Source organism: Lytechinus variegatus, chromosome 4, assembly GCF_018143015.1.
Source record: "Lytechinus variegatus isolate NC3 chromosome 4, Lvar_3.0, whole genome shotgun sequence".
Lineage (NCBI taxonomy): Eukaryota > Metazoa > Echinodermata > Echinoidea > Temnopleuroida > Toxopneustidae > Lytechinus > Lytechinus variegatus.
The window spans coordinates 41,722,074-41,749,186 of NC_054743.1; the positions used below are offsets into that span (position 1 = coordinate 41,722,074).

A 27,113-nucleotide genomic window follows, 5' to 3' on the forward strand; every position below is an offset into this window, starting at 1 on the left:
ATGTTTATATTGTTTTATAAGAATAAAACTAAGAAGTAAATGATATAGGTGAAGATAATTTCTGGCCTGGTCCCCTATTGGCGAAAGTCGGGTCCGCCCTTGTGGACATAGACACACACCGGAAAATGGCCGGTGCCCCCCCTGAAAAAGCAAGGACCCCCCAGTGCCCCCCCAGGAAAAAAATCCTAGCTACGCCACTGCAGCCATGGCGTAATTTCCTTCAGCAAGAAATTTATCCACATTGTGCTGCACTCGACCCAGGTGAGGTGAATGGGTACCCGGTAGGATTAATTCCTTGAATGCATGAGCGCTGAGAGGCAGCTCGAGCTAAAGCCGGGGTAATAATAATAATAACAACGCGCCTCGGAATAGATTATTTCTAGATAGATGGCGCTATATAAATGCCTATTATTATTATTATTCATGATCACGATAGAGAGTGAAATGGTGATGATGATGTTGACATTGCTGAAGATGGTGCTGATGATGAAGATGATAATTGTATTGATGATTGAAATTTTGGTGATGATGTTAAAGCTAAGCATAAATACTGTCACATGACAACTCTATGAATGTCCTCATTCATTCCACATTACTCTCTCTTCTGTGAACACAGTTTGTCCAGTTCAAACAACCCACCCGTCAGCCCATCCCCACCATCATCCCACCAGACCCTGGGGCCTCTACGGGACCCACCCACGTCCAGCTAGACTACAGCCTCAAGGTCAGGCTAGGGAGTATACAGGTTGTGCTACTTGGACCTTACATCAAGGAACTACTGGTGAGTTAACATCCTCATTCTGTTTATTTCACCATTACACCCCCCCCCCCTCCCCCCGACTGACTGATATACCTGTATCAGTTATGATAATGGCTCATACTCATGTATTGCCTTTTCTGAGCGATATAAAACACTTTATAAACACTAAAGTTTATATTATTCCCACTGGTTTAAATTCAAGCCGCAAACTTGTTATAACTGGAGTTGGTAGAATTAGTGCGTATTCCGCCCAAACTTGAATGGCAAGCCGTCATGTATCTACACCCCATGCTTTCACCCTTGGGATTGCTGGTTCTTATCTTTTAAACAATTAAATTTGCACTGTAACAGATAATTTGGTTATCGTAATTATGTCACTATTATCTTGATATTTTCTGTAGCATTTCACTTGATAACACTTGTATTAGCAATGCTTAACACCTACTTTTGTCAGGAGTCTAAAAAAGTCTTTATTAAAAAAAAACACCAACCAAATCTAGCTAAATCGATATTTGAATATTTCTGAAATGAGTTTGGACTTTGCTTTTTGTCATTACTGATTTGACTCTGTCGCTTTGTCTTTGTTGATAGTCTTTCTTTGAACCATTCATCAACCAAGGTGCTATTGATACAGCAAAAGAGGCATCTAGCAAAGCAGTTCAGACAGTAAGTCATACCTTTTGCTTTAACTTCTTCATCTTATCTATCTTTTTCATGAATTGTTACATAGTGTACAAACACACATAATTAAGGGATATATGATCATTGTATCATTAAAAAAATATTAAAAGTGAAGACATAATTTATACTTTTCTGTTTTGTTGGAAATAAAATAAAAATAGAAATTGAAAATTTGAAATAACTGCCTATTAATGGAACAAACCAAGGTCTCGCACCTTAAACTTGTTTACATGTCTCTTCATTTAGTTGGTGGTATGTTTGTGGGGGGGGGGGGGTGGTTCCTGTGGATGTGCTTCATGGCCGTGTCCTATAAGGTTTGGGGTTCAAAAAACAAGTTATCAGGGAGCTTACTCCACAGCACTGAGTACAAGTATATCACTAAATAACTAGCATCAAATGTTTACATATGTATATAAAATAGACTTTACTATAACTATTACGAAACAAGTAAATCTGAATAATGTTTTAATATGTGTATACATATTTGATCACTTTTTTCCTTTTCAGGTAGATGACAGAAGAGATAAAATACATGTAGAGCAGGTTGGTGATGAAGAAATATATCAGAAATTTTCTGTCATCATACACAACTTTTCTCTCTCCATATTTCTTTCAAGTTTCATCAAAAAGCATGCTTGCATCTTGCTACAGCATCATGAAAAACCAATTATGAAATCCCATTTGCATTACACAAGGAGTAGAAGGGCACAACTCCAGCAATTTTTTTTTTTTTTTTGAAAATGAGTTAGACCATTGCATTGTTGCCAGCTTGACAAAATTCTTTCTCTTGAAGTATTTAAACACCACAGGATTGAAAAATGTTTAGAGGAGAGAGCAAACGGTCGCAGTGCTCCAGTTCACTTTTCTCCTTCCATACACAGATGATGCCAATAAAAAAAATATGTCGAGAATCACTTAATCCGCCGTCACACGAAGAGTAACATGTAGCAGTCGAAACCTCACAGTGATCATTTGCTCCTTCGTGTGACAATATAATTACCTTGTTCTCCATTTTACCTACCAAGATGATCAACATCTTCTTTACTACTAATAATAATATACCTGTTTGTTGAGTTGTGCCCTTCTGCTTCTCATGTATCCCATTGCCCATCGCCAAAGGTTTGTGTTCTTTGTTATATCCATATAACAAACTATTCACACGTTCCATTCACTCACCAGGTGGATGAGATGCAGCAGACCGGGGTAAAAGTAGGACTAGACATCAAGATCCGTTCCCCCATCATCCTGGCGCCCGAGAAGCCCAACTCCGCCCATGCCTTGGTGGCCAACCTTGGCAACTTGTCAATCATCAGTTCGTTTGATACGGAGGGCGGGATCGAGTCGCCGGATGGGCGGGCCAAGGTGACAGCCCCCCTGATGATGTATATTACTACGAGACTCACATCTGTGCAGATATCAAGGTATATATATTGCTTTATTAACAGTCTCAATAATCACGTTTTTATCATCCCTCTTTTCAAATTCAATTTCAATTCAATCATCTATTTTCAAGGTGCATTTAAATTTGGCATGGTTACACATAATAAAAACTATGTGTATTATACAATTTTTGCATACAAGTATATATTTTTTCCATCTTTTCCCAAACTTAATCTTTTGAAAAAGATAAGTGATATAAAGTATATTCAAAGGAAATGAAAGTAAAAACATGTTTGAAATAAGTTTTTTTTACATCAAGTGCCTTTCAGGTAATATTATCAAAGTGTTAATTTGCTATAGGAAAATTAAAATAAAGACCATCTTTCTTTGTGAGAGCAAAACATAATGTATACTGACTGAGTGGAAGGACCGTGGTGTAGCGGTTCTGACTCTCGCCTTGTAATCAGAGGGTCGTGTGTTCGAATCCCACCATGGCCTAGCGCCCTTTAGCAAGGCATCAATCCACACTTTGCCACTCTCACCCAGGTGCTAATTGGGTACCGGTAGGAAACAATCGTCATTGTGGTTGGTTTAGCAAGTTTGCGCCTAACATGCTGCTTGGAATGCTATGAATCCAGTGACTGGGTAATAATAATTGTGAAGCGCTTTGAACAGTCGTAGATTGATAAAGCGCTATATAAATGCCAATTATTATTATAATGCCTGTCATTTTGTTTTTCTTGGGGGTGGGTGAATGTGCAGTTTAAAAGTTGACTAATTGTCTGTTTATCTTTCTTTGCATGATAAACAGAGCTGTAATCCATGCCAATCAGACTATTGGTTCCTATCGACTTATTGTGGAACCTGTGGAACTCCGTGTTGACCTCAGCCGACCTGTTGACCCCGACGTGGCTGCCGTGACCCCACTGAGAGTCACTGCAAACCTTGAGATCGTTCAGGTTTGACCATTTTTATATACATCACAAAATCCTCATGATATGATTGGTCGTGCGTGTACGTGCCATCATAAGTAAAGTAAATGACCATTCATGGATTTTCTGGAGTGTTGCAAAAAACTTGAAATTGATCGCAAATCAATGTCGGGTCCAAAAATCAATTGAAAATAATGCATTTCATTGCAAATTTGCAATTGATTGATGTTCTGCTTCTTGCATCAACAAATATTAATTCATTTGATTCAGTTAAAATCGATCTATAAATTGAAAATTTGCATCTGAAATTTGTGATTATTAGCAAATATTTTCTTGTAAGACCCCATATGATATGGTTTACCAAATGATAAGAATCCATCTTATTCTATAATCTTATGGATATTCTTGTCTGCTTTGAAAAAACCCACAATACTAAAATGATTTAAAAACATCTTTGATCAAAAGATTACTCCTTCTGGTTTTTGTGAATCATAGTTTTCTTGTTAAATGTGCATGTATTTGTGTTTATATGTTCAAAGTTCAATCGTGTGTTTTGTTATTATCATCACTTTCCAAAATCTACATATATGTTGTAATTGTTGCAAATACATATATGTTCAATTTTGGTCCTTGGATCTTTGCATCATATATATATGTTTTTAAATCAAATGAATGAATAAATGAATAGATAAATATAGAGATAAATAAATGATTAAATATATAATTGAATAAATAAATAGATGAATAAATAAATAATTAAATAGATAAATGCACATTATTATCTTTCATACAATACCCATCATTTTGTCTGGGCATTAGAATAATAACCTAGTTCACTTAGTAACTTTGAATTAGCCCAAATGCTCTTGACTATTCATCAAGCATGCTAGATCTGTTCTAAAGGTACAATACATGTATGATAGCACAAAAGTCATGTAATTCTTAAAGGGCACTGTAATTTGTTTTTTACTATCACTTTGGTAACTAATAAGGTACATGTACCAGCTGCAATACAGGGAACATATAGCTGTTTATTCATCTGCATAATTCTCTATTTTTTTAAAAGAATATTTGTATTATTTTCATCAACTCATTAATTTACTGCTGTTGTGGTCTTTCCATCTGTCTGTCTCTGTACTCTTTGGTATAAACAGTAAAAAAAAAGAAAAAGATTTCCAAAGTCATTATTATATATAGATAAGTATAACTTTCATTCAGTTTTCCATATATTCATATATCTATGCATGTTATCAACATAGTGAGGATGAACATGTTAATGCATTCTTGATTCACTTACACTGGTGAATTTTATTAACAAACATGTACATGTAGATATATTTATGAAATCTGTCCAAATATATTAGATTAATAGCAATATACTGTACATGTACATGTGCTATAGATAATGGTTGAATGTCTACATTTATTGTGAACTTTCATTTTTTTTAAGGAAATGCATGATTGCATATTCATTTTTGCTCATTTTATTTTTCAGTTTCAATTAAGTAAAATATTGTTCATGTGTATTCACATGAATGTGCGTATGTATTGGGCTTAGATACATGTATATAGTAATAAGATATTTTCACACTTAGAAAATGCAAGTACAAGATTTTTTCTTTAACCATCCTTTATAGATCAACATCGGAGAACAAGATATAGTTACAATTTTGGCAACGCTGAGCGAAAATCTGATGGCGCCCCCTAGGGTCGTGGCAGAAGCAATGATTGAAGGTGAGACGTATTTTTTTTTTTATTCTTGATCTCTTTGCAACTTCTCCCCAAACAGTTACAAAACACCTATTAATGCCTCAAAGTTTCACTTTTATGAAATCAGTAAATGAATTAAATCGGCCATTAACTAGGCGCTCTGCAGTAATGCCGCATATTTACACTGGTTTTAGCAGAACAGCTGTTGCGCACACTACGTTTCAAGGAATATTACGAAATAAAGTTTTCTGAATAAACTTTGAAGGTGTGAAATTAAGGGCGATTAATGATAATAATAGTCAGTTCTTGTATAGCGCATAACACATTATGAATAACGTCTCTATGCGCTTCAGAAGGACTTGGATATTATTAACCTGGCTGTAGCTCTAGCAGCTTTTACTCGCTTGGCATTTCATGGAATAAATTGTGTTTTTTTGTGTTTGATCATTTATTTTCCATAATCATATAAAAAACAGTTCATTACAATACAAATTAAATACATGCAATAATATACATTCATAAAAGTAAAATACATATAAACAGTTTACAGAATGCCTTTCAATGAAAACAAGAAAGGATTAATACATGCTAAATTATTTGAAAATGAAAAAAAGGGAAACTAAAGTAAGGCCATGTGGCCCTGTAAAAAAAGTTCCCTTATATCTATATTTAATACAATAAACTATATGTGTTACTGAAAGACTGGCAGGAATAAATTCCTGCCAGGTACCCATTCACCTCACCTGGGTTGAGTGCAGCACAATGTGGATTAATTTCTTGCTGAAGTTCTTGCTTAAATGTGTGAAATACCATTTGTAATTTTGTAATTGATTACAAAAATATCTCTCATAGTTATTATCATCATAATTATACCCCCATCATCATCATTGTCATAATCGGTCAATCAATCAACCACTCAATCAATCAATCAATCAACCCATCAATCACTCACTCAACCAACCAATGAATGAATGAATGAATGAATGAATCAATCATTTTTGTCTTTGAAGAAACCTTAGCTACCACAGAGGCAGAAGTTCATGAAAGTCTTCCAGCTAGCAGTGTCTCTCCACCGGCCATTACCCCACCTCCCAAACCCAAGGACACCAAACCAAGGAAGACCATGTTTATTCAGTTTGTTATGGATGGAGCGGAGCTAGAGTTCTATACCAATGAACAAAGATTGGTAGGCATTACGTATTCTTTGTACATAATTTATACATGTATATTACCGTCTATCTAGAAATATTCTTTTCTGAGGTGTGCATGGAAAATAGAAAGAATAAGAGTGCTAGGAACTGATAATGAGGATAATTGTTGAGTTTACTTTTTTTGCTTTCTCATTGGCTATATTTCCGTATTGAGCTATATTATTCATAAGATAATCTTCATTCAGTTTGTTATGGATGGAGCGGAGCTAGGGTTCTATACCAATGAACAAAGATTGGTAGGCAAGAGTTTTTTCTTTGTTTCGGTCTTGTTCTCTTACTACATCTTGTTTAATCTGCTACATGTATGTTTATACTCTTCCCTTCCTCCCTTTATCTTTGGTCACCCAATCACTCCTCTGTTCTCCTCTTTCTCATGCACCATTTTCTTCCTCTCTTCCTTTCTTTTTACTGGTGATAATAATGAAAATTAGATTTTTGTACTTAAACTCACTTTCCATCTTGATTAAATGCCCCCAAGACACAGTACTAGTTCAAAGCTTCATGATTGAATAAATAAATAGATTTCTCAATCTCTTATGTAACAAGTTGCCTCATTGACATTTGAAAACTATCAACAAATATAATAATGAGCATTTATATATTTCTGTCTATCTAGAAATATTGTTTTCTTAGGTGCACAAGGAAAATAGAAAGAATAAGAGTACTAAGAACTGATAATGTGAGAAAATATGATTGTACAGTTAATTTTTTTTTTCTCGTTTGATATATATGAATCTGTAATGAACAGTATTCATAAGCAATGCATCATACCTCCTTTCATGTTTCTAACATTTCAGCAAAGGAGTGGAAAGGGTGTGTCTTCCCGTGACCCGAGGAATGGCCTGTCACGCTTCAGGCTCCATCAGGTCACTGGATCAATGTCAGCCTACAGTACTGGAGCCATGAATGTCACTGCTAGTATACTCACAATCACCCTGGAAGATATTCGACCTAACAGCCCTCTGGCTATCCGACAGTAAGATATTGTGATAATGCTTCAAAGCCAGTAGGCCACAGCCACTTTGAACAGCATTAGTTCAAGACCAAGGGCCCATCTTACAAAGAGTTGCGATTAATTTGATCAATCTCAACTATATGGAAATCCATCATTGTTATAATTTTCCTACCAAAATTTTGTACAAAACAAAGAGGAGCACATCAAATTGTCTAGACAACAATGAATGTATTAGTATACATCATATCTAGAAAATATTTTGAACAAATTTGCATTTTAGATGCTGATGTTGCTGGCCATCCATAGTTGTGGTCGATTGGATCAATTGCAACTCTTTGTAAGACAGGCCCCTGGGTCCCATTTCAGGAAGACTTGTTATTATAACAAATGCACCATTTCTGTAACAAGTTTACTATCAGCCAATCAAATTGAATGATACCAGTAGCTATAAACTGTTGTTACTTTAACAAGTTTTATGAAACCGGCCCCAGGGCCCCATTTCACAAAGTGCTGTGATTGATGTAGTCAATCTCAACTATAGAAATCAGTCGTTGTCATGATTCTTTATCGAGGAAATGAACACAATGCCATTTGGAAACAAAGATTTGCACATGGATACGTCAAGAAAAAGTTGCTTGCATGAGCATTAGTCATAGAAAGAAAACGATACTGACATATGCAGCCTTTGTACTTTAATATTTTTGCTGATAAATCTACAAAAAAATGGTGACTGAAGCAAGTTTATTTTTAAAAATGGAGTGTATTTTGGTTGATTGATAATTTCTATAAAGTTTTGATTTCATTTTCTCTTGTCAGGTTACTCCTGAAGAGCAGTAAGAAAGCCAGTCGACGTACATCAGCACCTGGGAGCCCTCCATCCCCTAAGGTTACCCCCATGGTAGAGTTCACTTATACTCAGGATGAGAATCAGCTACAAACCAGTAAGTATGAAATTGAGAGGGGGGCTATGTCTGTGCACCTGCATTCGGACTTCAGACTCGACATAATTTTCTTTGAAATTCCACAAAAGTTACATTTAATCTTGTGTCGTATATGTAAGTGCGCCAAAAAATCAAATCAAATAAGATTACATTGTGAAGTTTTAAGCTGTCATTTTTAGATTGAAAATTCAGAGTTGCACCATCGCTTCCCGCAAACTACTATATGTCATAGTACACAGGTGGCATGACATTTGCTATGGTCTTGATATCTCTGACGGCATAGGGGTAGAGAAAGGATCAAAAAAATAATAGAGATTTTGGTTCGCAATAATGTGAAGATAAGGATTAGGGTTTATTAAGTTTTGGATGTTACAGTGGGTTTTTTAACCTGCAGATTTTACATCGGAGCAAATGGCATAGACCCAGTACACAAGGTGTCTAGCAGTAGTGATAATTCTAACATGTGACTAGTAGTATTATGTATGTTACCCGTCTTGCTATACATGTGTATCTTTCTGTATCCACTTGCAGTTGATTTCATCATCGAAGGTGTCAGAGTTAACATCTTTGTGCATTACCTTTTGGCCATCTATAACTTCTTGAGTAGTGCATTGACCCAGAGCAAACTGGAATCACCACTCAGTCCCAGCGGTGGGCAGACATCCAGGCAGTCATCTCGGTAATGATGATGGGGATGATGGTGATGGTGATGGTGATGATGATGAATATGATTATGATGATGGTGGTGATGGTAGTAGTAGTAGTGACGGTGGTGGTGATGATGGTAGTAGTAGTAGTGGTGATGATGATGGTTGTAGTAGTAGTGGTGGTGATGATAATGATGATGGTATGATGATGATGATCATTATGATGATGATGATGATGATGATGATGATGATGATGATGATGATGATGATGAATGATGGTGATGGTGATGATGATGATGATGATGGCGATGATGATGACAGAGATAAGCAGAATGCATTTGGAATGCACTTAATGTCTTTATGGTAGGTAAAAAAAAAGTGTGTCCAATCTTTCAAAGAGTGAGTCAACAGATATATAATGAATTAACTGAAAGTAATAATGATAATAACATGCAACTTTTATATGCGTTTGATACAATGATTGTACCGAACATGAGCAAACCATTTGATTGGTCTGGTTGATGGTCCATTTGCTTAATGTACATTGATTTATTATTGCTTGCTTATGCATCGTATTTGTTGTTTTAATAAATATCACATTACGGTTGTGTCATTAAAAGACATAAAAACACTGAAAAAAAATCATAACTTGCTGTACCTGTATATACATGTACCACAGCTTTAATGTGCATCTTTATTTTACAAGTAATTGAATCTGAATAATTCCCCCACCACTTTTTCGGAAATTCTAGGACACTTTCAGTGCAAGGAGGTCCGGTCGGTCAGAGCGTAAGCCAGTCAGAAGGCTTGAACCTCAGAGCTACGACCCCAGCAAGAACGACCTCTAGGTCACTACAGGTCAAATGCCAGCTGAGGAGGCCAGAGATTGTGTTGTTTGATGACCCGACCAGTCAGAACAGCCAGTGTCTTGTCCTTAGGGTGGGAAACTTTTCTTATTGTCATATTTCAATTTTTTTAAATAAATGTTTAAGATATCATGAAAGTGTAATTCTCTTACAGTTGCAGGAGAGTCTACTACCAAAAAAGTTGATTTCAGTATTCTGAAAATGCTTTTATCAAAATCAAATGTAAAGTAAGAAACTTTAATACATATTAAACTGTTGCTTACCTTCACAAAGAGCTTACATGTATATATACAACAGGATGATATGACAATGACAGAGTTGATTAATAAATGAAATAATTTATTATAATAAATGAAAATAAATTATTTCTGGGTATATTTTCTTTTTATATTTCATTACAGAGTGTGGGAAAGTTTGCCTATAAGAGCAGTGAGATTGGACAACAGGTAGTTGCCAATTTGGATAAAGTACAGATATTTTCCTGTGTATATTCCCAAGCAGTGCGGACAGCATATCAGGTAAATATATTGCTCTTGTATTGATTTCTGTTCGTGGTTGTTGTTGTTTTTTTAATTCATTTGTGAGGACTCACTATGTAGGGTAGCATTTAAACATCATTTTTTTCATTAACAATTATAGATGTTTCTTTCAAAATGCAGTATACATGTAGTATGTTTAGATATCTAATTCACTTAAAAAATTATAATATTCACCATTATCTTCATTATGATCATTATTATATATACCATAGCTAAAGCACTTTTGGGTATATTCATGAAGTAATTGCATTGAATAACTTAATAACCACAATTACCTTAAAAGTGTCATAATATTGAGCATTCGCAGAAACAGCCAAGTTGGAGGACAAACAACAAAGAATTGTGCATCAAACCACGATATATCATTTTTTTATGGTCTGATGTGCAGGTTGTCCACCAAGAAGAGCCGTGGTGTAGTGGTTCTGACTCTTGTCTTGTAAACAGAGGGTTGTGTGTTCGAATCCCACCGCGGTCTAGCATCCTTTGGCAAGGCGTTAATCCATACTTTGCCACTCTCGACCCAGGTGCTAAATGGGTACCCGGTTGGATGCGAAAGATATTGTATGTTTGATTTTGCCAGCGCCATAATGTCGCTGCAAGGAATGCTCCCCAGGGAGTGGAAATTGCGCACTTTTCGTGCTTGATTGAAATGAATCCAATGACTGGGGTAATAATATGCTGTAACGCGCTTTGGGCCATTCTGGGAAAAGCGCTTTATAAAAATTGGCTATTATTATGCCCTCTTCATGTATGTGACATCATCTGAAACTAGTAACAAACATGAATATTTTAACATTTACCTTCTTTCACGAACAGGTGCTTGAACCGTGTGCAGTGACCTTTACCCAGGTCACGACCCCTGACCAGGGTGACCTGATGACCGCTGACTTCACTGATGTATGCCTTCATTTATCACCTAGAGTGGTCTATGTGGTAAGGGGCGTGTCTGAGGCCCTAGCATCGGTCACACAGGTGAGATGAAAAAATTTCACTTTTTTTTTACAGCATGACTTGAGGTGTAAATGACATTTTTCATTGACTTAAGACTTTTAATTGATTAAATTTGGTGATACATGTACATCCACATACATGTAATGAAACTTTTATTTACTATAAAAGGTTTAATGCCCAAGAGTTAATTTCCTTGACTCTGTGATATTACCATGAGGTTAATACCGGAATAAGTTTTTTTATATTTATATAAGAAGAATGATGATCATCTTTATCATTACCATTGCCATCGTCACCATCATTATGCTCCTCTTTCTCCTCATCACCATCATCATCGCCATCATTCTCACCAATGATTACATTATCATAATTCCAGCGGTAGATGTAGGCCTTATAGATTGTGGTAAATGATTGGCCAAGGGCAATTCTTGCACCAACTGAGCATTTTTTTTGTTGAACCAATTTTACAGAACAAAAACCCATACCTTTTCATAATATGTACAAATGGGTACATTATTGAGGTTCTGCAGTATGCATAATTATCACTGAAAATATCAGAGACTGACTACCCAAGTGTGTCTTAACCAACAGTGATGTGCTATACAAGATGATTTTATTGGTCCTTGAGTGCAGACCACAAGTTTGCTTCCAATGGCTTTCGAATGCATGTTCATGCAATATTTGAGAAATAATGCAATATATCTGAACAATGTAGAACTGTCCATAGACAAAATAACTTTCTGCAATATATACACCTTACCTAGGATTTGAGGCATCTTAACTTTTCAGATGATTGTTTCTCATTGTACAGAAACCAGCCAGCAGTCGACAGCTTCTAGAGGATTATGAGCACGAGGATCTATGGGGTCCTAAACCCATCTTCTCACATAGCTTCCATAAACGCAAAGGTAATCATGATTGATAACCTTTCTAGATTCTGTGATACAAATGCAATCAATACTACAAATATGTGGAAAACCATGAAATATTCCATAAATAATGTACAAGTAGTTTGTTGTAAAAAAGTGCCTGAAAAATAATAAAAAATATTGTTGAAGGTTTGAGGACAATCCATTAAAATTAGCATTATTAGAATGTCAAGTTTTTGATTTGTGATATCATAAAAGACCATAAAAGAGTTGTATGAATGCATAGATTTCATTTTATGGTTCATAGTGAATTAAAATTCTCTCTTTTTGGGAGAGGGTGTGAAATAGTTTGTCTGTTGATATACAGAAGGTACTGTACAGTAAAACCCATTTTCATTATTTTTTTTTGGAGAAAATTGTATTTCATAGATTTTAAAAGTTCATGATACATGGGAAGCTACTCACATATGCCATTAAAAAAATGGATTTTCCTCAAACCTTCAACAATTTTTTTTTTAATTACTTTCTGCTATTTTTGAAATATTTTATTATCATGGTGAGCTTCCCCTTTGATTACATATCTTCATATTACAGGGCCCTTTTTGTATGGAGTGCTCAGGTGCTGCAGTATGCATGACTTTGTCTTCCATTGGTTTTCACAAAATACTATGAAACATATTTCTCATTGGTATTCCAATGAGTCAGAGACATTAGAGTTTTGAAATAAGTGCCGTAGAGAAATCTATGTATCTGTAACAGAGCCCGAGTAAGAGGTTCAATTCAAGTTTATTTTGCTCTCTGCATAACATGAACATAATTGTGATAAAAGAATGGGAACAAAGTTTACATAACATCAAAGACATAGAAGATTTAAAAAAAGCATTGAGAGGGAAGCAGCCAAAAAGGAAAAAAAAAATATCCTTATAAAACGACCAACCCAACTTACTTTACAAAAAATAACAATTATTTACAATATCAAAAGTTTACAAACTATATTAAAATCAATTTAAAGACATTACAAAGGCATAGAGACACAAGTGGTAAGATTTCGATTATATACAAAAAAATATTTACAAACAGGTTTAATTATCAGTTATGAAATCTCTGAAGTTATTTCTGTTAAGTTATCATGAAAATATTAAATGAACAAGATGTTTTGAAATTAACCGGCAAAGAATTCCAAAGTAGTGGTCCACGAAAGAAAATAGATTTATGAGAAAGGCAAGTTCTTATTTTAGGAAAGTGGAAGTTTGCAGCATTTCTAGTAGGGTATTCATGAATATTATAATTTAATTTTAAAACTGTTCAACAAAAACAGTGGTAATAGTCCTTTAGAACATAGATGCATAAAAAGTCCCATTTCATACTTGTACATATCATTAATATTTATAATTTTAAGTGAATGAAAAATAGGATAAGAATGGGCATAAAAATTCTGACATCACGCTTTTGAAGTTTATGTAAATTCTCTAAATAGATATTTGCAGGACTTCCCCAAGTAAGAATGCCATAATTTAAAGATGAAACTAATGATTATAATTATTAGACATTATGTTTTTCTTTGAAAAATCACACCTTTTTTTTTAATCCCGATATTCCTTGCAGGGAGTATGAAGAACATGGTTGACTTTGCCCCGCCTACTGAACCCACCACCACACCAAGGCAGAAGCTTACCGTCCAGCTTCCCAGGTTTGAAGCATACATGGAGCTTGAAGAAGCCCTGGACCATGTGGCCCTGCTGAGGCTGAGCTGTGGGTTCCATGCCTCAATCATTGACTGGTCATTCAATGTAAGAACATGATGGGTGATTTCAAGTACGGTGTTGAAATCTGCTGTTGGTGTTGTGACAACACCAGCCACAACACCGTACTTGAAATCAGGCTGGTGTTGGGATTGACTTAGGAAAATATGACATATTTCCGGCAGTTCGTGTTGAAGACTGGTGTTGAGTGTCGTCTGCTGAACCCAGCACTGCGGCTGGTGTTGACGATCTACGTGCAATTTTCCCATTCACCAACCCCCCAGGGATTGTGAAAATCATGATTTCAAGTTCGGTGTTGGTGTTGGCACTCTCAAGCTCGTGAACAGGTGGCAAACACAATGAAACATCCCATAAATAATTAGCTTTTACAGTTAAGATGAGTACAAATTATTTGAGCTTTATATATTTTGATGAAGAATAATGTTCACTCTTTCGAGTTCTTGAATTAATGAAAGCATTGATATTCTGTGCGATGAGAATTTGATGCATTTCTCTCCGATTTCATTTTCGTCGGCAAGACTTTTGCGTGAAGTTGAGATGATTTAGCGGTGCAGCGCAGAGGCGTGATGTCATGTGCTATCGATAAAGCAATCGGTATCATTCCTCTAAACCCATCTCGGTGTTTGAGCTTGGTTCAGCGGCCTTTTTACGCTTTCGACCCCAACACCGAACTTGAAATCACCCAATATACATTTTAAAACTGAAAGAGATCCCAATGTGCTTTTCATCCCCCAATATACTGAATTTTCTACACTTAATACTGTATGAAACATTGAAGATGATATGTCACATTCACTTTGATAAGCTTCAGCTGGAGTCATGAACTGTTCAAATAGTACCTGTTTCTTTACCCTGAATGCAACATTTTGACATTGTAGTCTTGCAATGTGTACATATTAAATAGAATGATATTAAACATACTTGTCAATATCCACTTGAGACTTTGCAGCATTTATACCACAAATGTACTTCTAATGGACAAAAATAAAAAAAAATATTTATATAGCTAGGTGTCACTTAGTTTTTTTTTTATGGCCACATTTTGGTATACCTGTACCCTAAAATAAACTTGATAACATCTGCAAAGATATCTTAAGCTAAAGCAGTTGAGACACACACACTGGGCTTACCATACTCCAGCTGTTCATAAGAGTTGCGTTTAATTCTAACAATAGTACAATGTACAGGATATCTTTAATATACAGTGTAGTTATTTTGTAATGTTCTTTGCATACCTTTATTTGAAAAATGCAGGGAATATCTACATAATGACACATTCATTCAGCGAGTAAATGATTTCTTTTTTCATTTGTTTTTCACCTATTGTGTATGTTCAACAACATGTATTTACAGAATATTTAATTATTAATTGCACGTTACACTATGCTGCTGTACTTTGGCAAAAGGAAAGAAGTTACAAAAGTATCATTTGTTGTAAATTAGCAATGTGTGTTTGTCATTTGCATACACATCAATGCAATTTAAAAGCATATTTTCTTCAATATCTTTCCATACAACGATCGTTTCTTCCCCAAAGTTTGCCTGAACGTGCAACATACAAAGGGTATTTCAGAAACAACAATAACTCAAATTTGACTGATGTGTCACTTACTTCCTTTTGCCAAAGTTTTGCAGTATGCTCTTTACTCTCTACCTTCAATTCAAGGCATTGTTAATCGGAGAGAAATGATGCAAATATACTAACTAAGCATACATGTAGTGTACGCAAAGAACCAAAAATTGGACATGTTTGTACACATAAGAATGATAGAGTGTTGTTAGAGCTGAAATTTATTAAAGGACATGTCCACCCCAACAAAAACTTGATTTGAATAAAAAGAGAAAAATTCAACAAGCATAACACTGAAAATTTCATCAAAATCGGATGCAAAATAAGAAAGTTATGATATTTTAGATTTTCGCTTATTTTCAACAAAATAGTTATATGAACGAGCCAGTTACATCCAAATGAGAGAGTTGATGACATCACTCACTATTTCTTCTGTATTTTATTATATGAAATATGAAATATTTTGATTTTCTCGTCATTGTCATGTGAAATGAAGTTCATTCCGCCCTGAACATGTGGAATTCCATTATTTTAACTTTTTGTGCTTCAGGCAAGGAGGTCCTAATCGTCAAATTCGTAAAAATTGAAATATTGTATAATTCAAACAATAAAAAACAAAAGAAATAGTGAGTGAGTGACATCATCCACTCTCTCATTTGGATGTAACTGGCTCATTCATATAACTATCATTTTGTTGAAAATAAGCGAAACTTTGAAATGTCACAACTTTCTTATTTTACATCCAATTTTGATGAAATTTTCAGCATTGTGCTTGTCTGATTTTTCTCTATTGATTCAAATCAACATTTTTCTGAGGTGGACTTGACCTTTAATTATGCTTACCTTCTCTTATGGATTTGAAGGCACATATTTCCCTGTTATGAAATTGAGTCATTTTACAAAGCATTGATTTCCAGAAGTATGATGTACAATCTTTATTTTATCATCACTAATGGTTTTTGGAGGCCTATGTGTGTAATGTGTGTACAGGGGCCTGTTGCAGAAAGAGTTACGTTTAAACGCAAGTCAAAATATCAAGCTCAAGTCCCAAATAGGGGTGCTTCATTGACTGAAAATCAAGTTGTGCAAGATTTTTTGAGTTGTGTTTGATCGCAACTCTTTCTGCAATGGGCCCCAGGTAGCTTCACGCAATATGCTAATTTATGATGATAGTAATAAGATGACCATAGCCTCTGGAGTGACAACAAAAGGACAGTGACATCATCATCAACTTAGTAATTCCTCAAAAAGCTGTGAGCACCGAAATCGGTAGACTAGCTTAGCGTGGATAATATAGGAGTGCCTTGAGCACCTACATGTAACAAGGTGGATACGTGCCCTATGTAAATCCTATATTATTTTGTTATTATTAAAATGATCCCCAGCAACAAAAGGAAGTCGTAATTTTTTTGGTCAATGGAGATCAAACGTCTTCAGAGAGGGATGGCATTATTGATAGCTTTATTTGCCCTCATGCTCTTCTCAAACTGAGCCCAGAACAGCTCCTGACCATCTTCATCATCCGTCCACAGCATGTAAGGTTTGTTCCTACTCAAGAACAACCTGACAAGGTATGGCATGTTCTCATCCTCGATGTCCTCTACAAAGATCAGGATGATCTTGTCAAGTCCTGTATCGTTGATGTATTCTAGAGCCATGCGAACCTTTGTCATGGTCCAGGCATTGTTGATAGACTCGTTGCTTAGCAGCAACACTGTCTTGAAGCTGTTGTCAAGAGCATCAAAGATTGCATTAATATAGTACATACCTATATGAAGGTCTTCATCTCCAAAGATTATGTTCTGCAGATGTGGCATCCTCGCCTCCAGGCCAGGTTTCATGACCTGATCTATCCATTCCTGCTCAGATTCCTGGAACATGATGTTGAGATGATGACGGTAGTTGACATCGTTAAATTCTTCTGCCATTTCTTTGTAACCCACGACGGCCAGCTTAAGAAGGAAGAATTTATGGTTTAACCACCATCGTTTATTGTAGGCAATAATGACCATCATACCAACCAGAACACCAGAGAATGAGAGGACCAGGATAAGAACAATGTTGATACCACAGTGATCATCTGGATGAAATGACAAGATTGGCTGACCAGCAAGACCCTTTAATGATGTCCCAGAGCATTTTGCTTGGTTGGCATTTTTAAAATTGACGTTGCTCGACTCGAGCCATTTTCTGAACCATGCCAAAGAGCAAGAGCATGTGAGGGGGTTCCTAGATAGATCCAAATTAAATTGAGAATTGTTTGGGAGTACTGTTCCTGGTTTGATGTTGGTGATTTGATTTCCAGGTAGATAGAGAATGTCCAGTCGAGTGTTCTGGGCAAAAGTTCTTGGGTCCAGGTCATGAATTCTGTTGTTTTGGATCTTAACCACAGATAGTTTGTGGAGACCATAGAATATGTCACCAGGAATCTTTTGCAGCTCATTACTTCCAAGGCACAAAATCTGAAGGGATGAGAGGGGACTGAAAATCCCTGACTTCAGTACTTTTATTCTGGAATTTGTCATGTCAAGATAGTCGAGGTTAGACAGGGCTTGAAAAACTCTTCTATCTAGGTTCATCAGATAATTATCTTTTAGCTTGAGTTTCTTTAAGGAGCATAACCCAGTGAATAATGACTCGTTTCTTTGACTATTGTATAAGTCAGTATTACTTAACTGTGTCATCTCCATTCGCAGTTCTTGCAGTCTAGTCAAATTTCTGAATTGCTCAGTCTGATAACGTGATATTTTGATTGGAGAATTTGACAGATCTAAGAAGGTCAAAGAATGCAGTTGCTTGAAAGTCTTTTCAAGGAAAATTTTCCTTTCATCTGTGAGGTGGAGTCTTGATAACTTGAATAGCTCAGCAAATGCAGTTTGGTCAAAATAATATATCTGATTGTAAGATAAGTTAAGATCTTTTAGATTTATAAGGCCGGTGAATGAATATTTACCAATGGAGGTGATGTCATTAAAGGAAAAATCAATTGACTGAAGAGTTCTAAGTGTCCATGCTTGCCTTCCTCTGTTAAGATATTTTATAGAGTTATGTGACAGGAGCACTGACTGAATCCTTGGCAAGCCATTGAAAGATTTGGGATAAATGCTCTGTAACAAGTTGTTCATCAGATTTAATATTTTCAAACAGGACAGACAAGCAAAAGTGTTGTTTGGCAAAAACGTAATTTTGTTGGATGATAGATTAAGTTCTAATAATGATTGCATCCGACAAAATGACTTGTTCACAATAATCAAGATTTTGTTTCCAGCCAAGCTAAGAATCTGAAGCTTTGAAAACCCCCAAAATGAATCTAGAGGAACACTTTCTATCAAGTTGTTGGCAATGTCAAGACTGATGATGGTTGGATACTGATGATCTACTATGTCTGTTGCATTTTGAGGTGGAAGAAGCCTCCTTATTTTCCCATCTTTTACTGATAATTTTGCAATAAAATCCATACCTAGAAATGGTTGGATATCAAATGAATTGATGGTATTTGAATCAAGATTTATCATTTGCATTGAGTTCAAATGATAAAAGGCTTCTCTTGGGAACATGTTTATCTTATTTCCATTTATGAATAAATAAGATAGAGGTAGGCTTTGCAGTGGTAGAAAGTCCCTCTGGTGAATTTCAACAACCTCATTACTGAAAACATAAATTTTTGACAAGTGAGACCATTTTGAACAGCCGTCAAAGTTGAGTCTTTTAATTTTATTATTTTGTACATGCATACTTGTAAGTCGTGGTAGGAAGGCTAATGCCTTACACGGGATATTGATGAGCTTATTATCATAGAGAAACAGTTTAGTGAGAAAACTGTTTTTGATGAAGAGCATTGGTGACAACGTCACCAGATTGTTGGAGTTCAATATGAGGTTCCTGAGCTCTGTCAAGGGCCACAGGGCCTTGGTTTCAATTAACATCAGTTGATTATGTTCCATATTCAGAGTTACCAGATGAAGCACATTCTGGAAAGACTCGTTCCAAAGCACTTCTACTTTATCAAAGGACATGTCAAGGGCTTGCACTTCAGTAGGCAAATCTTGAGGGATGTCTCTTAATTTCAAATGGCCACAATCAGCAATAAGACCAAGACTGGAGTTCCTCAAATGGCATTTAGTATGATTGCTGTAAGATATCAAAGTTGAAGCTGAGCCCACCACTTGAGACCTAGCTGCATGAGGAGATGTTAGACTCTGCCCACCTGCCAGCAGTGCGACATGTACATGAAAGCATAGAGCAACGAGAAGCGGGTTGGTAGCCATATTCCTAGGTTCAGATATCACAGTGATGATTCCGGAAAACCCTTGATGAACTCAAAAGATGAAGGCAGATCTTTAAACCAGTTTCATCATGAAGTTTGCAACCATTTGGATTTTCTCGTAGAAGTCAAGTCTAAATGTACTGTTGAATCTGATCGTGTTCATACATTCGTTGAGATTCATTGAGACATTTAGATAGTGCTGAGATTGAGTGTCTTCTGTTCAACTCAACGCAAAAGTAGTTCAGTTGTTTCCTGCATCTGGTATAAGTCTCAAAACATGTGGCATTTGCCAAATGTGAATTCTCATTCTACTCTCTTTAAGGATGAGAGGCGTATGTAGCCTAGCAAGCGGTCTCAGATTTATATATTCATTGTGAACCTAAACTGCTATTCTATGATAATCATTATAAACTGTAATTTATAATGATATCATTAAACTGTCATCATCATTGTACTTGACTTGAATATTGAAATGATAACTTTCAATGATGCATCTGGAACTTTTAATATACAAATTTACAATTATAAACATGTAAAACAACAGGCTTTAATAGTTCTTAATCATTTCAAAAGAAGAAAACTAATTACCACTCAAAACTCATTAACTTGTAACAAGGAGGGCCACTTAATGATTGACACTCTCGTCAATGAAATAATTAATTCTCATTTAAGAGTTCCCCTGTTTCAATTCGGCTTTTTATTACATATTAAAATTCATTAGCATTCAAACAGAAATCCAAATCAAGACAAAGCAAACACATCTACGTTGATAGCTTCATATCAACAAAAAAAAACCTTGAACAAAAACAATGTATTTATGAAATACATGTAGGTTGCCTTGCAATGGTAACTTGCATGGAATTCCTGATTCTGATTGGCTGGTGATTGTCGTTACCATGGTAGTTACATGTATCACTGGAGGGAAAAGTTACCGTAATAGTAACTTCTATGCAACAGGGCCCAGAAATTGCAATTTACGGAGTAAGCGTTAATTGTAATTGATTAAACTGTGTTGAGAAAAAAAAAATCAAGATACATTTTACTTGGCTTTATCTCAAACTGAAATGTCCTCTGATATATCTGTTTGTATTAAAATCAATGAAATGAATTAGGTTTAATATCCTAAAGAGAATCACAAATTGTTTGGATATCTGTATACACTGCATAATATGTGCAATATCATGCAAAGATATGTTGTGATTGTGCTCGAGTCATGTTTTTTTTTTTACATTTAAACACTATAAATAAATGGACATTTCGTGTTAAATTGCAGGGGTACATGTAGGCTATATATTTTTGAAAAATATCCTTTACCAAAACTTGCTGAAATTTCACACTTTGCATCTTTAAATCCATGAAATGGCCATCTATTTTCTGTATTTCCTTGTTGTTTTGATTTATTTAGAAACTATCAAGAAAAGGACGAGGCAGCGATGTCCATCTCTAATAGGTTGATGATTCACCATACGTTTATAGTGTTTTTCTACACATACATGTATCTTCTTTCCAGATGTATTTTATTGTTGCTAAATGTGCTATAACACGATTCAGAGCATTGCACTTTCAGCAATGGTCTATCCCAGAGTCGTTCAAGGGACCTGGTACATGGAGTTTAAGATCAAGGTTTAGTTTCAGAGCCCTCCCCCCTGATTTGCAACTGTACCATCACACCTAGGTACCATTTTATTACTTGCCCACCTATCTTGTGAATTTTATCGTATAGTTTTGGTATTGTTTACAGCACTAAAGGCACTTACCATATCTTTTTTTTTTCAAATTTCAGTTGAGAGCTGAGGCTGAGATGCACATGGGTATGATGTCCTACAATGAAAAGCTTTCAGTGTGGGAACCCATCGTTGAACCGGTTATGGAAAAAGAGGGAGATTATAGAGCATGGGAAGTCACTGCAAAGGTGAAATATGTATGATAGTGATGAGGAGGGTGACAACGATGATGTTGTTTATGACTCTTGATGATGATGAAAATGATAATTAGGATAATGATGATACTGATCATGATAATGATGGCATTGGTGATTACAGAGCTGCCAAGTAGTACAGATTTTCTGTATTTAGTACTGATAAATGAGAAGAATACTGATGGTTTGATGCAGAATACTGATTTCTCAAGTTTCATTTTTATGTGCTGTCCTATAATAGTATTTCTTTGAAAATACTGATTTCCTCACCAAAATACTGATTTTTAGCTTTAAAAATACTGAAATGTTCTTGTTCAGGTTGGCAGCTCTGTGATTATTGTCATCATGACTTAGATGTATGTGCATGAAATGGTTAGTATTAAGAAATTTATGATGCATTGATGATAATTGTAATGATGATAAATGCTATTATAATAATCATGATGACATACATGTACTTGGAGATGTACTTATGAAGAATAGGAAATTGGTGAGGGCATTGATAATGGTTATAATGATGATGATAATGATTATTATTATTAGTAGTAGTAGTTTTAGTATTATCATTTAATTTATTATAATCATATAAAGATAAATGACTTTTATAATACATAGAAAAACAAATGATACAGAACAGAGCAGTGCTACATGCTGGTACAATACATAAGGATAATGGTCATAATAACAAAACTGATAATTATTCTGATGACAGCTTACCCGGGCAGAGAGCCACCCTATCAAGTGTTACAGCATGTGTGATCGTAGTCCTGATGGTCCACAGGACAGTGTTGATGGAGGCATCCAGTTGGTCCACACCCCAGGCTCCTACCCTGTGACTGAGACAGACTCGGATAGCGACACGACCAGTGAGACGGAACTGGAGTGGGATGGGCATTACAGTAGTAGCTTCCTCAGCAGTGGTGAGTTTCAATTAGATTTGTTTCTGATTTGTATGCCTCAACCCAGAGTTTGGGGGAGGGGTTCTAATTATGTCTGTCTGTCCTTTCTGCTTTCATTCTTGTGAAAGATCCTTTACAGACCAACTTCAAACTTGTTCCAAGTGTTCCAAGTCTGCACTTTCATGTAGGATTGACGATTATCTGATTGGTTTTGTTGGTATCAAGGCCAAAGTTCAAAGAGGTCATTTTATGCTCCAAAATATCTTTTCCTTGCAATGACCCTTTTGAGGAATAATTTTCAATATTTTTTCATGTATGCAAGTGAGGATGATTTACGTGTAATCAGGTCCGGGGTTACAAGGTGAAGTGTCATAGAGGTCGTTATTTGACAATTTGAATGTATAGCATATTCTTGGTTTGGCAATTGGGAGTCATAAATTTTTACTGTGTTCATGGCTCAGAATGGGATTGATTTACCACACACATATCACAAGTTGGAGCAAATATTGCACATATAATTATTATTGGAGAGTTAGGGCAAACATTGCATGAAACATCGATGAGTGCTATTTCTTTTATTTTTTAGATAAATCCATCCAATTTAATATCATCATCATCAATATCCCCTGGAAAGTGATTGAGAAAACTACAGTATGGATCTAATTTTTTTAATTGCATGTAGTACATGGGGGGCACCTCTTCATAAGATCATTTTGATCATGTACAGTACAATTAGCTCTTTGTGATGTCATTTTTCATTGCATTGCTCATTGTGGGTGTTGTCCATTTTGCGCTTTTGTTTGTGTACAGTATGTGGAGACCGTAATGGTTGATTATTGCATGGCAACTTTGAACATAAGCCTATGGGGAATTTGCCAGATTTTGGTGTTTCATTCAATATGATATGATATTGTATTACTGAACAATTATTTTCAAACTTTATCCCAGACATTGCAAGCCCGCAGGATGAAGACAGGAACCCTCCGCAAGAGAGCAAGTCAGAGAACGAAGATGAGGATGAAGAGAACGATGGAGGATTCTTCAACAAGGTGGAGAATATCTTCAGGGATATCTTTTCAAGTGATTCTGAGGAAGAGGAAGAAGCTGCAGGAGGTTTGTATATAAACAATATCCACTGCATTGAAAGGAAATGGTGAAAACTATTGCATTCCTGTGAATAGACAAATGGAGTCCCATTCTTTTCTACTAGCACTGCTTTCAGTTCTTTGACTTTTCTCTCTTTAAACAATTTCTGCAAACAGTTATTCTGTATTTTTCTTTCTTTCCCCTCTCCTCTTTACCTCAGTTTTTCATGTTAAGGCAAGATTTTCTTACCTTTTCAGGTAAGACTCTGCAAACTGCATGTAGAGAATATATTCATATTCACAAGCTATTTAGCTTTGATTTATTTTTTATGTAGTCATGAATAGTTATTTCAAGTCATTATTTTTGTTTTTTGTGCAAATACTATATTCATAAATTAAAATGCTTGTTATGGTGGACTCGGCAAAATCAAATACATATACAACCACCTCAAAAATGTTCAGCTTGTACCTATTTATCTTGCATTTTTATGTTGTGCCATACAAGTTGGAACTCGCATCTACCATTTAGTTTCATATTTGTGTTGATTTTGTTTTGGTCACCCTGTAGGAGGGAGAAGTGAAACTGATGGTGGTAGGAGAATGGAGTTGGCTTTGTCGGGTGGAGTTAATACAGGACAGTGTGATAGCGGGATATCATCATCAACAAGGAACTCAAACTCACTAGCAAGCTCGGAACCAAGAGGTTTGTAAGAAATAAAAACACAAGGTTGGCAGAGAGAGATAGAGAGAGAAAGAATACTTGAGGGAATAGATGTAAGTAGAATAATGGAGTGGGCTTTGACTTGTGGAGTGAGTGCAGGACAGTGTGATAGCGGGATATTGTCAACAAGGAACTCAAATTCACTAGCAAGCTCGGAACCAAGAGGTTTGTAAGAAATAAAAACACAAGGTTAGCAGAGAGAGAGATAGAGAGAGAAAGTAGGATAGAGAGAGAAAGAAGAAAACTTGAAGGAACCAATGATGGTGGAGAATGGAGTTGGCATTGACAGTTGGAGTGAGTGCAGGACAGTGTGATAGTGGCATATCATCATCGACAAGGAACTCAAACTCACTAGCCAGCTTGAACCAAGAGGTTTGTAAGAAATAAAATGTTAGGTTGACAGATGGTGGCAGAAAAAGAGAGAGAGAGAATAAGAGGGGAGGGAGAGAGATATAAAGATAGTGGGAGGGGGAGAGGGGTGATCAGCTGAAAAAAAGCAAAATTATTAGAGAAAGAATGTATATATTGAAAAAGAAAGAAGATACAAAAGGACAATTATAAATGAGAGGGGTATGGGAGATCAAGAGAAGAGAGATAGAGGGTTTAAAAGAGAATAAGGTTTATAAAATGGTTGCAAATATTAAAAGAGAAATGAAAAACAAATGGACAATTAAGAGAAGAGGATATAAAGACAGAGATAGGTGAAATATGTAGAGGCAGAGACAAAGAAATATGAGGATACATGTATGAGGGCAAAATATATTAGAGCCTTTGTGGAAAATTGGTCCCTAGCCAGAGTGTCAAAGTTAGTAGTTATTCATCCTACAGGGTTGTAGGTTAGAGAAATAACCAAGTTCTAAACTCAGCTCTAAAAGTAAAGCTAAAGCAGGGGTGATGATAGCGATGCTTTGTATTCTCGGGCTAAAAGTGCTTTATAAATCCAGCTATAATTATTAGTACATGTAGTTGTAATATTTATCAACAAAGAAGGAGTAATCGAACAGTCACTTTATCCCATAGATATAGATGGTGCGTTGTGGCCCAGGGGATTAGTCTTCTGACTTTGAAACAGAGGGTCATGGGTTCGAATCCCAGCCATGGCATAATTTCCTTCAGCAAGAAACTCATCCACATTGTGCTGCACTCAACACAGGTGAGGTGAATGGGTACCCGGTAGGAAGAAATTCCCTGAATGCTTGAGCGCCTAGGTAGCCTAGCTAAAGCAGGTGTAATAGCTGGGCCTGCTGGTAGAACAGTTTTCGAAACTGAAGTGGCTACCCTGGGTAAATATACCTATATTATTATTATTATAGATGAAATAGACAGTGATACAGAGGTTACTGATGTGGAGGTGATGGCCAACTACATCATCCTGAACTCGCAGGACAAGCTTCAAGTCACGGTGACCCCGGTCTCGCTTGGAGTCGTCAAGGACCTCGCTGAAGCTTTCAGTACAGTTCCTGAACCTCAGTTACAGGTAAGAAAGGAAGTCCGATGATAGACATTTGGTGGTGATGGTGACGATGATAATAATGATGTTAAAGATGATGATGATGATGATGATCATCATCATCATGATAGTGGTGATGATGATGATGATGATTGTGATCATGATGATTATGATGACAATGATAATATGATAAGAATGATGAATGGTGAAGATGAGGATGATTGTGATGGAGGGAAGGTGGTAGGGACAATGATGATGATGATGGCGATGATGATGAATGGTGAAGATGATGAAGGTGGTGGTGGTAAGGATGATGATGACGATGGTAATGATGATGATGATGATAATGGTGGTGGTGATGACTGTGATGATGATGGCAATGTTGATGATGATTATAATGATGATAATGATGGTGGTGGTGGTGATGATGATGATGGTAATGTTTGTGGTGCTTTTGTTGGTGGTGGCGATGATGATAGTATTGTTATTGTTACTGTTTAATTTACAGATAATGCGAAATGTACAAGAAGCATCCACTCAAATTGTCAATACAACAGGTCTGAATGCAAGACTTCTAGTGCCTTCATCTTTCATTGTAAGTATATCATATTTTATCATGCTCTACCCTTGAAGTCAAACCATTCGGAGAAGGGGCTGAATTTTTTTACTGATTTGGTGGCAGATTTTTGAGAAAAGTGGGCACAAAAATATTTTGCTTTAGAAGATAGCTTGGGCCTTTAATCGTGATTAATTGCGCAGTTGATTCATGTTCTTGATTGTATGTTATGACAGCATGTCATCAAGTGTTAAAAAAATTACCATGTAATCAAGTTTTATACAACTGTGTGATACTTTGTCCTTAGGCAAGTTATTGTAAGGATAAATGGGAAACCTTTGTTGAATTGAGACACTGCTACTTTCGATTCACTTCTCTACATTACTCATCCCAGTTTTGCTTTTGTCCCATAACTACAAGCGATTAATAGTCTTAACATGCC

The 27,113-nt window shown here is 36.0% G+C and overlaps 2 protein-coding genes across 2 annotated transcripts in view; one reads left to right on the forward strand and one right to left on the reverse strand.

The window, feature by feature from the left end:
- Nucleotides 1–27,113, forward strand: part of LOC121412995 (vacuolar protein sorting-associated protein 13A-like) — a 42,075-nt gene that overhangs the window by 9,829 nt on the left and 5,133 nt on the right. The window contains exons 12-31 of the mRNA XM_041605757.1: nt 617–781; nt 1,352–1,426; nt 2,621–2,862; nt 3,633–3,780; nt 5,391–5,487; nt 6,474–6,649; nt 7,472–7,650; nt 8,446–8,570; nt 9,102–9,249; nt 9,970–10,156; nt 10,485–10,601; nt 11,439–11,594; nt 12,385–12,481; nt 14,048–14,232; nt 21,826–21,954; nt 22,673–22,880; nt 23,808–23,972; nt 24,513–24,647; nt 25,979–26,142; nt 26,624–26,710. Coding sequence (XP_041461691.1) covers nt 617–781; nt 1,352–1,426; nt 2,621–2,862; nt 3,633–3,780; nt 5,391–5,487; nt 6,474–6,649; nt 7,472–7,650; nt 8,446–8,570; nt 9,102–9,249; nt 9,970–10,156; nt 10,485–10,601; nt 11,439–11,594; nt 12,385–12,481; nt 14,048–14,232; nt 21,826–21,954; nt 22,673–22,880; nt 23,808–23,972; nt 24,513–24,647; nt 25,979–26,142; nt 26,624–26,710 — 2,985 coding nt within the window. The remainder of the gene's footprint in view (nt 1–616; nt 782–1,351; nt 1,427–2,620; nt 2,863–3,632; nt 3,781–5,390; nt 5,488–6,473; nt 6,650–7,471; nt 7,651–8,445; nt 8,571–9,101; nt 9,250–9,969; nt 10,157–10,484; nt 10,602–11,438; nt 11,595–12,384; nt 12,482–14,047; nt 14,233–21,825; nt 21,955–22,672; nt 22,881–23,807; nt 23,973–24,512; nt 24,648–25,978; nt 26,143–26,623; nt 26,711–27,113) is intronic.
- Nucleotides 17,209–19,509, reverse strand: LOC121414074 (insulin-like growth factor-binding protein complex acid labile subunit). The gene has a single exon (XM_041607129.1). The coding sequence runs from the start codon at nt 19,507–19,509 to the stop codon at nt 17,209–17,211; it is 2,301 nt and encodes a 766-aa protein (XP_041463063.1).